Below are 12,064 nucleotides of genomic sequence, written 5' to 3'. Positions count from 1 at the left end.
GAAGAATGCCACCCACCATGGCAGAGCTTCAGATACTTCGTCAGAGCAGAATAGATCCTGACTGACTGTACAGTTAGGCTCCAGAAATGTTGTATTAGATGATGCTCTTTATCTTGGACACCAATAAATAACAGGTGTTGTCAAGAAAAAAGATGGCTGGTATATATCTCCATGGACGTGGGTGAGCCTATGTATATCTATAAAGGGAATGTTATAAATATGTTTGGGTAGTAGGACATCCCTTGCAAACCAAGCCAAGAAATAATATGTTTGGGTAACAGGGATATTTATGAGAATCTCTTTTGTTCCTGAGTTCTAGGTGCTGAGCACTAGAGTTCGGATAATGAAAGATTCAGCCAAAAAAAAAAAAAAAAAACATGTCCCTGAGTTTGGGTAGCATGACTTCAGATAACAGGAGTTCACTTGGCAGGAGTTTAGATAACAAACTTAGAGCTCCTGATTTTGTTGGCCACGAGCAGAACCAGAAACCCCTTTTTCCATGTGGCTCCACTAAGTCTTAACTGAATTACCTGTGCTTAACTTGGAAAAGAGAATTTCATAAACCAAGACCAGAATTATGAACTTTTGTTTTAATAATATATGCTTATATAGCCAATACCATTTTCCTCATGCCTTTGGTTAATTTGTGGATTATGAGTATTTATTTATCTATATTTATTCAACAATGAATAGGAGCTAGGTCCAAGGACACAAGATGAATAATATAGCTTCTGCTCCCATGCAGCTCACAATCTATCAGGAAATGCAAACATGTAATTCTATATAGATAGCACTGTGAAAATGCCTTAATAAGGTCTGTGCAGAGAGCTGTACTTATAATGAAGAGTGAGTCTTTAAAAATAGGGATACATTATATCTGTATACTGTACTCTGAATAGAGTACCCTCTTGCAGATGATTTCATCAGATTCTTAAATTAAGCCAGCCTTTAGGAGGGCACTTTGTCTAGAGCATGTCCTCATTCCCACTTCAGATGGGTCAGAGAGGTTAAGTGACATGGACCCACATAGCTGGTAAGAGTCAGTATAATGTCTCAGCTGTGGACTTCTGATGGCTGGACAGTTGGCCCTTTCAGTGTTCAACACCCACTTGGATATAGCCCATTCAGTGCCTTGTTCCTTTCCGCTCCATTGGCCTGTAATTGTCCCACTAGTACCTGAATCTGGTCCGCAGTTACTGGTTACAACTCTGAATCCATAAAGTCACAATGCTTTTCATACATGTGAATTCCTGGAACTTCATTCTGGCTGCAGATGAAGCAGGAGGCTCTTGTACTCAGTGGTAATGACGGTGCATGCGTCTAAGGCCAAGGTGTCCTAGCACAACAGAGCCCTAACCCACTGGCAGTCTCTGAGATTGGAAGGACACTGGGGCATCTCGCCCCCTGCTGGTCACAAGAATATTGCAGCGATGCATCAGCATTCTTAGCCCTCTGAATCAACAGCTTTGGTCAAGCAGGACATGTAGCTGTCACTTCCTCTGGGCTACTGAAAAAGCATATGGAAGAACTGGTTGCCACAGGGCTTTCCCCTGACAGCCAACAGCCAGAGGGTCTGTTGTAAGGCACATAGGGTGCTGTCAAACTGGTCCTGGACCCAGTTATCAGCTTGACTGAGAGGAGAAGACAAGGCATATTTCCCTACAAATGTAGTGTCAATTTTCTCAGCAGAGCATTAACCCCTCCTCCTTCCCTCCAGCTCTTAGGTTAACCTCAGAGTTGAGACTTGGTTTGCTTTGGTTCATCACTCTAAAAGGATGCCATGAAAAATATAGACATTCTTATGTCTGTTTCATTAAGATCTTCGCTTGAGGTTTTGTCTTGTTCTTTCTTTTGGAACATATTCCTCTGTCCCCTCATTATGCTCGACTCTGTCAGCTGCCTCCCAAGTCTTGAAGGAGTGGCCTTCTGTCAGAGATGTCCTTAGGGCCCAGAAACACAGTCCCCTCTTGGCTACCAGAGCTCAGGGCTTAAGGGGTATCCCCTGAGTGGGCTTCATGCACCTGCCTACTATGGCCCAGGGATAAAACATAGCCCTTCTGATTGAAATGCTACCGTAGTTTTGCCTAGATTCTGCGAAACTTTACACTCCCAATGACATCAATGAAGGCAAATTTTACCTAAGCCTGAGGGCACAGCAGCATGGGACTATAGAAGGGGACACGGACTGAAATCAGAGGCCCAGAGTTCCCATTGTGGTGCAGCAGAAACAAATCTGACTAGCATCCGTAAGGATAAGGGTTCAATCCCTGACCTCGCTCAGTGGGTCAGGGATCTGGCATTTCCGTGATCTGTGGTATAGGTCACAGATGCAGCTCGGATCCTGCGTTGCTGCAGCATAGGCTGGCAGCTATAGCTCTGATTTGACCCCTAGCCCGGGAACTTCCATATGCTGCAGGTTTGCCACCCCATCCCCCAGAAAAGAAATCAGAGGTTCAGGATTGAAGCCTGACCTGGTTTCTGTTATGGACTGAATTATGTTCTCTGAAAATTCATATGCTGAAGCCCTAACCCTAGTACCTCAGGATGTGGCAGTATCTGGAGATAAGGCCTTTAAAGAGGTGGTTCAGTTAAAATAGGACCATTGGGCTGGGCCCTTATCCAATCTGACTGGTACCTTCATAAGAAGAGGAAATTAGGATGCCCAGAGACCCCAGGGATGTTGTGCACAGTGAAGACCCTATGAGGACACAGGGGGTGTGGAGCGGCCAACTGCAGGCCAAGGACAGAGACCCCCAGACAAACCAAACCTTCCAACACCTCGATTTTGGACTTGGGGCCTCCAGAGCTGTGAGGAAATAAACTTCTGTTATTTGAGCCACCCAATCTTTGGCGCTTTCTTACAGCAGCCCTGGAAAACTAATACAACAACAGGCTGCCTTTGACAAGTTTCCTGAGGTCTCTGAGCTGGGGTTTTCTCATGCATTAAACGGGGTTAATAATACCACACAAGACTGTGGAGTCTTAACATGAAAGTGCCTAACACAGTGCCTGGCACAAAACAGCCATGCCATCCCAGCCCCTCAGAGGACCTTCCCTGCTCTCTGTGGACCTCGATTCTAAGGGGCAGTGGAGTTTCTGAGCCCCTGCCCTGCAGCCCCTCGGATTAAATGCCTCAGGGCTCCGAGCTCTCCTCTGGGTAAAGGCCAGGAGTTAAGAAAATAAAGTGGCTCCTCCTCCCAGTGGGTTCAGCATTTCCATGTCTTTGTATGCAGTCCTGGTTATTTGATGCTGGCCCTCCAGAGGGCTGACACGTGAACCCGAAGCTGACGCAGAGCTCTTTGTCACGGAGAGGAGACCGCAGGTGTCCTTCCACATCCCTCTGTCGCCTCTGGGGATCTGGACCAAACCTTTCATTCTCATTTCCCCGTGATGACCAGAAGGTGGTGCCTGCATCTCATCCTTAAACACAGGCTAGCTTCAGGCTCCGTGCTGACCAAGTGGCCTTCTTGTGGACCCCTCTGGGTCCCAGCTCTCTGTCGCCAAGGAAGGGTTGTATTTGTGACCCTTCACTCTCAGGTCACAGCATTTTGTCACCTAAGCAGCAAGATGTGACCACTTTAGGAAAGTTTCTTACCTCCACCCCCAAATCTCTCTGCCATTTATGATTCCTTTTCTGGTGCTCAACACTTACGTAGTACTTATTACATCCCAGGCCCTCTTCTGAGCACTTTACACATATTACTTTATTTAACTCCCCCCACATTTATATGAAGTATTATTATTATTCCCACTTTATAGGGGGAGAGACTGAGGCACAGAGAAAGTGAATAAGTTATGGTTAAATCAGGGGCGTTATGAAGTCTTCAAGAGTCCTTGTTAAAAATGGAAGTACCCCTGGGACAATGGCCTGTTAAGTCTTGATCAGCTCTGAGTATAAAAAAAGCAAATTGAGTTATGAGATATATTTTAGCCGATCCATGATGGATTGTAGAGTCTGAGCGAGGGGCAGGACTGATGGGAGTTGTCATAACAAAAAAGAGAAAGACAGGAGTTCCCGTCGTGGCGCAGTGGTTAACGAATCCGACTAGGAACCATGAGGTTGCGGGTTCAGTCCCTGCCCTTGCTCAGTGGGCGTTGCCGTGAGCTGTGGTGTAGGTTGCAGACGCGGCTCGGATCCCGCGTTGCTGTGGCTCTGGTGTAGGCTGGCGGCTACAGCTCCGATTGGACCCCTAGCCTGGGAATCTCCACATGCCGCGGGAGCGGCCCAAGAAATAGCAAAAAAAAAGACCAAAAAAAAAAAAGAGAGAGAGAGAGAAAGACAGAATGCCACAATGTTTTGACCAAGTTGTCCAGGAAAAGACTGAGATGTCGAGAGGTACACTCAAAGGAGGGAGGGCAGCTTCGGAGGAAGAAGGAGAGGAGAGGATGCCAACCAAAGGCAGTGTTACCAAAAGAAGAGAAAGTTCACTGGGAACTATGTCTGGTCACTTGTGATGGAGCATAATAATGTGAGAAAAAAGAATGTGTACGTGTATGTGTGACTGGGTCACCTTGCTGTGCAGTAAAAAGTTGGGAGAACACTATAAATCAGCTATAAAGGAAAAAATAAAAATCATTAAAAAAAAGAAGAGAAAGTTGTACAATGGAACAACCTCTTTGGGAACTATCTGGAAGTTTCTTATTAAACCAAATGTAAACCTAACATATAATAAAACAATTTCACTCTTTCATGTTTACCCAAAGTAAATGTCCACAAAAAATACTTACATGAGGGTGACGATAACAGCTTTATTTATAATATCCAAAAACTGGAAACAGCTCTTTTATCCTTCAGTAGGAAAATGGATAAATTATAGTATATTCGGACAATGGACTACCATCCAGTGACTGAAAAAAAAAAAAATTGCCGATGCAATGCAACAACATGGATGAATTTCCAAACCATAATGCCGAAAGAGCCTCATACAGAAGAACACATGAACACATTGTATGGCTTATGTGTAGTTCTAGAACAGGTTAATTTAATCTGTGGTTTAAAAACAACAACAACAACAAAAAAAACCAGTGTAATTATTGCCTCTGGGAGGATGGGGCAGGGATTGATGGGGAAGATGGATGAAGGAATTTTCTCAGGTGCTGGTAATGTCTCATACACTGAGATGAGTACGAGTTTTATATATATATATTTATACACACACACACATATATACACACATTTGTCAAAATGCAACTGGTGTACACTTAAGATTTTTGCATTTTGCTGGGTATAACCTTTATGTCAAAAGAAAAGCAAGTTAAATACTGAACCCTAGTTAATGATCTTTGTACTGAGCTATTTGAGGGTAATGTGTATAGACGTTTGCAGTTAGAATGTCAAAAATATAAGATGGATTGATGGACAGATATGAGGTAAGCAAGTGGAGTAAAATGTTAGTGGTAGAATCTAGATGGTGGATATACTTATGGTAGGTTTCTTTCGGTGTTTGCGATATGTTTCAAAATTTTCATGATAAAAAAAATTCACGGTAAAAAACAACAACAACATTAAAGAACCCACCAATAATTAGGCTCTTCATCTTAGTTTTTCAAGGTCCTGTTGACATGGCATTTTCTTGTGACTGAGGCAAAGAATTTCCTTTTCTAGCACAGAAACCCCGAAAGTACAATCTCCTAGTGGAATAGACATCACTTTGTACCTGAAAGAGATTTAAACTAAAACGGACCAATTTAGCAGAAATTGACAGAACACTGTAAATCAACTATACTTTAATTTAAAAATTACAAAAAGAAAATAAAAAGGAAAAAATAAAATTAAATGGACAAATCTGGGGGGAAGGGGTTCATGCCTCTGTTGACACACTTTTGTTACATTAACAAAAATGTTTTTGTCTTCCTGTTTCTGTTTTCTAAATGCTCCTTTGTTTTCTTTCCCCAACACGCTCCTTTGTAGGAATCTTCCTGCCATCCTGGACTGGGTGAAAACTCAGAAGCCTGGAGCCATGGGTGTCAATATCATCACATCTGACTTTGTGGACCTGGTGGACTTTGCCACGACTGTCATTGAATTGAATGACCTTCTACAGGAGGACAGAGCTTTGGCTAAATGCTGATTTTTTATTTAACTTAATATTGAATTTGTTGATCCAGGCTAGGGTTCTGAAGGGTTTCCTGTAAAGTTGGCCCCCAGGCAGTGATGCTGAAGTGAGTAAGAGGAGGGAACATTCTTTTTTTTCCTTCCTTACAGGGCCCTTTGGATAAAATCACAGAGCTTTTAATTGCATTTTTCCCACATGAGACTTTTTAAAAACTCAAGTCCAAGGGAAGAAAGCGTGTTTCATGGGATCAAGGTCAGGCTCTTCCCAATGGCATATGATGTTGAATGTAATATGGAAATGGTGTCTCCAAGTTCCATTGGGCTATTGAGTGGCCCGTTGTCTTCCAGGATGCTGTATTTGAGCCAGAGAGAAGACTAAAGCAGGAGGTCACTCCTGCTCAAAAGGATGGTTTATGGCAGGTGTCGACTGCCCTGTGTGGCAGCTCTGTCACCAGCCTGGAGCTCTGAGGGCAGAGAGGTCAAGAACCAGTTTTTCCTAGGCGTGCTGAGCGTCAGCACTTCTTCCCTGAGAGTAAGATGTATTTGTCACCAAGGTATTACAGCCACGGGTTGTTCTCAGTGCTTATGCTTGGTAACTGGACCCCTTCATTCTTTAGATAAACAGTGCGTATTGTCCTCGGTATCAGGAAAGTGTTTCCCAGTTTTAAAACACTGATTCCTCTCTTTCGGCCCCTACTTAAAAGTGAAAGGAGCAGTGATGGGACATCTTTTTCAGCCTGGGGCCCACCAGAGATAGACACGCATGTCTGTTGCATGACAGATGTCTTTGATTTAATTCTGTAGCTTTCCCCCAGATAGCTGCTAGGCAAGCGGCTGCATCGTTCTGGCAAAGTCCTCTGTGGATGGGACCTTGAAGCCAGATCTTGGAATGGCATTTCATTGTTGCTGCCTAGGACTCGAGTCTGCCTCGTGGGACACAATACTAAGCGAAGGCGCCTTGTCGGTGACACCGTGGAGGCAGACACAGGACGCGTGGGAAAGTGCAATGGATTTCAGGAGGCGGCTCCAAGCGGGTTTGGAGCCGTTCTGTAACTCCTTGAAAACAAGACTACCTCGGGGACACTGAGGATGACGGCGTGTCATCAAGCAAGAAATTCCCAGTGTGTTGGAATATTTCCAGTTCGTATCTTGATTGTTCTAGTTTCTGCAGGTTGTTTTGAGCCGACTAATCACCACTGCAGGAGGGCTTGGAAACTCAAGCGGGGATTTTTTTTAGTATTATTATTATAAGAGGTGCTTATCCATAAAAAGCCCTCTTGTGTTGTTTTATTTATTTATTTATTCATCTATTTATTTTATAGATTAAGTATCTCCAGTGCTTCTTACCTCAAGAGCACTCACAAAAGAGCTTCCTGAACTTTTCTCACCCAGGCCAGATGCTGCCACGGTCCTGCTCCGGTCAACAGGACCATGCATCTCAGGACCGTGAGTGACCTCTGACCCTGCCGCTGTGGACGGCCCGGTTCCCTCAGTCGTGGCGGGGGCCAGAATTCACACATGGGTGTTGTCCAGACCAGCGAAGCCACCACCAGGCTACCGCACTGAAACAGAAGACGAGATGGGTCATGAAGAGCTCTCATTTCTTGAGGGAACCTTTCAGAAGAAGGATGAAAAAGAAGGAGCCAGAAAGAAAACTGGGCATCTATGTGCATGCACTCTGCAGAACTCTCTGAGAAGCCCCCAGGAGGTGTTAGCTTCTGGCTTCTTAAAGCGGAAGAACATGGAATCCCATCCGTATGCGCATTTAGACAGGTGGTCAGTCCACCTCCCGGTAGCTTTCCACTCCCATCCTCCGATGCTTATGGCTGGACCTTGCATGTTGCCTGCAGAGGGGTGTGTCCTGTCTGAGCTGCTCAGAGCACACGCACACCCCCAGGGCTAAGTCTTCCAGCCTTTACTTAGCTTCAAGTAATTAAAGCCCTGACCTTTAGCTTCCACAGCTTGAAGAGGTCACAACACAGATGCCTCTGGGGAAATATGATTTAATTTTTCCTTTCCTTGCATTTGACTCCCTTTCCAGAGAGATTGCTAGGGTTTTATTGTCAAATTTTTAGGGCCTTCTCTGGAAAGGAGAGAGAAAGCCAGTACCCTCACTTTCTCAATTTTTCCTTCAATTCTGATATTAAAGTCCCGTGGCAAGCTCTGAAATTCCCTGGCCTACCCTCAGGGTTTCATTTTTTGGTTGTCTTGTTTCATTTTGGTCTTGATTTGAATACTTGATCAATTGTTAGGGACTAGATCATTTCACCCCCTTCCAATCCTTCATTACTTGGCAAAGAGATAAGGAGGCAAGAGGAGAGCTCTTCTGCTCTGTTTTATTTGAGCCTCAGCTTTGTCCAGGTGTTTGGTGCTATGAGGCCAGGTGTGTCTACCCAGGATGTCAATGACACCCAAGGGCTGCTGACTGTTTCGTGAAATGTTTACTTGATTTTCTCCTTTAGTTTTAAAATGTCTAGCTGCACTTCACTTGGGTTGCAACATTTAAGTGCACCTCAGCATTTGCATGACAAAGAAGCACAGAAAAATGGTACCAAGGTTGCATGTGTGGCATCTTGCTCTATGTGGAGTCTGCAGGCCCTCACTCCTTTTTTGCAGCTTTGGGTCACCAGCCTGGCTCCCATGTTGAAATTTTGTGCAGGAGTTCTGGGAGATAGGAGGAGGATCTTTTACAGTTCACTCTTGATAAATACCCTTGCGTTGGCAGAATACTCTGCCGCAGGACCGTGCTGCTTAGCATATTGTAAAGGATGTGTGTGTTCTGCTCCTCGACCTCAGGCCAAGCAGAAGATGCGGTGATGGGACAGAGGGAAAAGAGACTTTAGGTCTATGACTCATTCTGCAACTGCCAACAATAAAAAATGGTGACCCAATCATACCACTTATGCTCCCAAGTTCTGGGGAACTTTCAGATCAAACGTGGCTATCATATTTGCTCAGAATTAAGTTCAAGATCAGCTGAAAAGCTACTTGATTGAGCCAAAGAGGAGTTTAGTTTCACAGGATTTGGGGCCATGTTTATTCTGAAATGTAGACTGAGGTTTTCATGGGCCCTCTGAACCACTTCCCACATGGCCACACTTCCATGGCTTTGTGGCAAGGAGACAGTCACAGGCTACAGTCAAGAGTAGAGCAGTGTTTAAAGGCTTGAACTTTGAGCCCTTTAGAGGTACTCCTGTGGTTTTGTGGGTATAGAATATATCTTAGTTTTGGAGACAGAGGTCAAGATGGAAGGGAGAGAAATGATTGAGGATTAAATTTTAAATTAATGGCAGATCTAAGAGAGTTATGTCAAAAATATTATATATTTTCCATATTGGACTCCATGGTAATTAAGTTTAATTATTTTCCTTAGGGCTGAGTCCAGACCCCCGAATTCTTAAGAACAGTTAAGCCACAGCCCAAACCCAGTATTTTATGTAAACTCAAAGGGAAGCACAAGATCTGACCCCAGGTAATGCTCACTCTTAAGAATCCTACTTCTTCTAACATGACCTTATATTTACATCAGAAAGTTTATCTTTCTGTTCAAGAAGACAATGAAGTGGAGCATTCTGGGATTAAATAATGTTTTGTGATGTGTCAGGTTTTTCTACTTTTGTTTTTTCCTGAATCTTACTGTAAGAAAGTGCTGCCCACAGAGACGTGATTACATACAACCCAGCTAGGAGGCTTAGTGCTAAACTGAAGGTGGAGAAGCAGAAGAGACTGACTGAGATTGAACTGCATCTTTTCCTAGGAGGCAAAAGTACTACACAAACTCAGGCCATCTTGCAGAGCTAGTTCAGGCCACAGCTGAAGTTCTGGTAATGCTCTTCATTGGCTGACTGCAGATTTTTCTGGTAGGTTCTGGGAAACATCATAAGCTGAGGGCTAATGATCTAGGCACAGCCGTGAGACTTGCCTCCCTTTGCAGAGCAAATCTATGATCCTGTGCTACATCTGCCTTGGTTTGTTCATATGGAATAAAGATGATGTCTGCAGTTTTGCAAATCACAGTTGAATAGCTCCCCCAAAATATCAGGTCCCTAATAATTAAGCTAAATGCTGAGAGGGCACACAGTTGCTCAGAGGGTACACAGTTGTGGTAACCTTCCTCATGTGGCATCTGTAGAGAAATGCTCCTTGGACTAATTTCTCAAGAGACTGGCTTAGGGTGACAGACCCAGCCCATCAGTGGCACCTCTCATGATTTGTCAAATGAGGTGAACAGGGCTGAAAGAAATATCTGAGCTCGTGAGATGAGCTTTCCCCACTACATGCTGAGTAATGTTATGCCAGAAGGAAGTGAATAGAAATTGATAACATGTCCAAGCTGACAAGAAGTTGATTTTGCATGGGACATGGCTGAGGCCCTAAGTCCCACTACCTTCCATGTGCATCTCTGCCCTCTGCCTCAGATCGCTTCCTCGTTTTTTGCTGCCAGAGCTTCGTTGCTCACAGATGTTGCCTTGGGACACACAGGAGTTGGGTGATAAGCGATTTAGCTGGAAACTTTACCCTTCATTCCAAATGATACTGAACAGATTTTTACTGCTTCTAGATCCACTATATCCTTATCCCTGGCTTCTAGCTTTCTGCTAGAAATAGTGATACTAATAGCACCGTTATCACTGAATTGGCCCTAAACCAGAAGAGTGCAGAACAAAATGCTATTGATTTTGTCTTAGACCCTGTGCAAGTATTCTAAGATAACTCTTTCTATCCTGCAGTAGATATAGCATTCTAGCCTTTTCTCCAACAAAACTTGTTCTTAGGGCTTTTCAAACTAGTTTCTAAGCCACATAGTTTGGATAAAATATTTTCCTTTTCTTAATCGGGAATTCTTTCCCACTGAGTGCCCCCATCAATTATCTGGAGGCATTTTCCATCTCTTCCCCTCCCATCTCTTTCATGAAATATTCCTCTTCCTCTTGCCTCCTGGCCATCCTTAGTCATCAGCTGAACACTGTTAATCACAGGATGCTGGTAAAACTTAACAATGAAAAGCACATGCATTCAATGGTGTGCAAATGCACTCTTATCGCAGTGGGTTTTGCACCTTACTCTCCTCAGATGCATTATTCTGCACCCCTACTCCCACCCCATCACTAGAACTTTATCTGCTTGGAGCCCAGAAATGGGGGCCAGTACTTCATCCAAATAGTTGGGGCTTGCTCACAAGCCTTGAGCCCAGTGAGAAGCACAGCACTTTGAAAAATCAAATAGGCCTTCCATAGCTTTGTATATTTGCAGTTTTACATTTGTTATTAGTTTATAGCACTAATAACACATCAGTCATAAATAGGTAGTATCAATACGATAAATCTTAGAACATATTCTAGAAAAGCAGTACCTTGCTGCTATTATCCTTACTAATTTGCACCCTAATAAGTATTACATACAGACCGTGTATGCATTATTTGTATTGTGTATATGCCAACTGTAATACTTGGCCTCACTGATTAGCGATTAGAAAATACAGAGATTGTCATAGTGAAAATAAGTCTTGGTCAGTTCAGATGATAATGTGAATCTAGTAAATGCTCTATTAGATATTCTATTTTGTCCTCTATGCTTGTTTTATATGACAATGCATGCTGTTTGCTAAGTTAAAAAAAATAATAAATTATACCAATTTTAAGATTCAAGTGAAAAATTTGCACATATGCTGCTAAACACTCTGATATGTATTTTGTGGAATAATTATCTTATTCAATATTCATATGCATTTCATGTGGCTTTTTTTCCCCTTGGAAATAATCATTCAAATATGTCTCTCTCCTTTTCTCTTGTAACCTGGATTAAACTGCTTAATTCAACCTAAAACATTGTAAAGCCAGATTACCTCATTTTAACTGTGAAAAAAGTTTAGTAGCTATGATGACATGATGTCATTTCTTGTATTTGATTTGAACTACCTAAACAGGCTTAAACTTAATAATAAACATAAAATTTGACAGGCACTTTTCCTTTGTCTGTATGCCCATTGTATTATTGACTCCCTTCTAA

General features: G+C 43.2%; 1 protein-coding gene and 1 long non-coding RNA gene across 2 annotated transcripts in view; one reads left to right on the top strand and one right to left on the bottom strand.

The window, feature by feature from the left end:
- PLCXD2 (phosphatidylinositol specific phospholipase C X domain containing 2) overlaps positions 1–12,018 on the top strand; it is a 53,866-nt gene extending 41,848 nt beyond the window's left edge. Inside the window, exon 4 of the mRNA XM_003358819.5 lies at positions 5,912–12,018. Within this exon, the coding sequence (XP_003358867.1) occupies positions 5,912–6,071 (160 nt within the window). The 3' untranslated portion in view covers positions 6,072–12,018. The remainder of the gene's footprint in view (positions 1–5,911) is intronic.
- Positions 584–7,617, bottom strand: LOC146397738 (uncharacterized). The gene is made up of 4 exons (XR_014824867.1): positions 7,403–7,617; positions 5,519–5,673; positions 4,729–4,848; positions 584–3,555 (listed from the first exon to the last, which is right to left on the bottom strand). It is a non-coding gene; the product is annotated as an uncharacterized LOC146397738 (long non-coding RNA).
- Positions 12,019–12,064: the final 46 nt, after the last annotated feature.

This window comes from Sus scrofa, chromosome 13 (genome assembly GCF_054392235.1).
Source record: "Sus scrofa isolate SSC_HxYL_T2T_F1_AM1 chromosome 13, Sscrofa_HxYL_maternal_Yorkshire_Landrace_v2.0, whole genome shotgun sequence".
Lineage (NCBI taxonomy): Eukaryota > Metazoa > Chordata > Mammalia > Artiodactyla > Suidae > Sus > Sus scrofa.
Note: the sequence above shows the minus strand (reverse complement) of the source record. Positions and strands in the feature narration are given on the sequence as shown.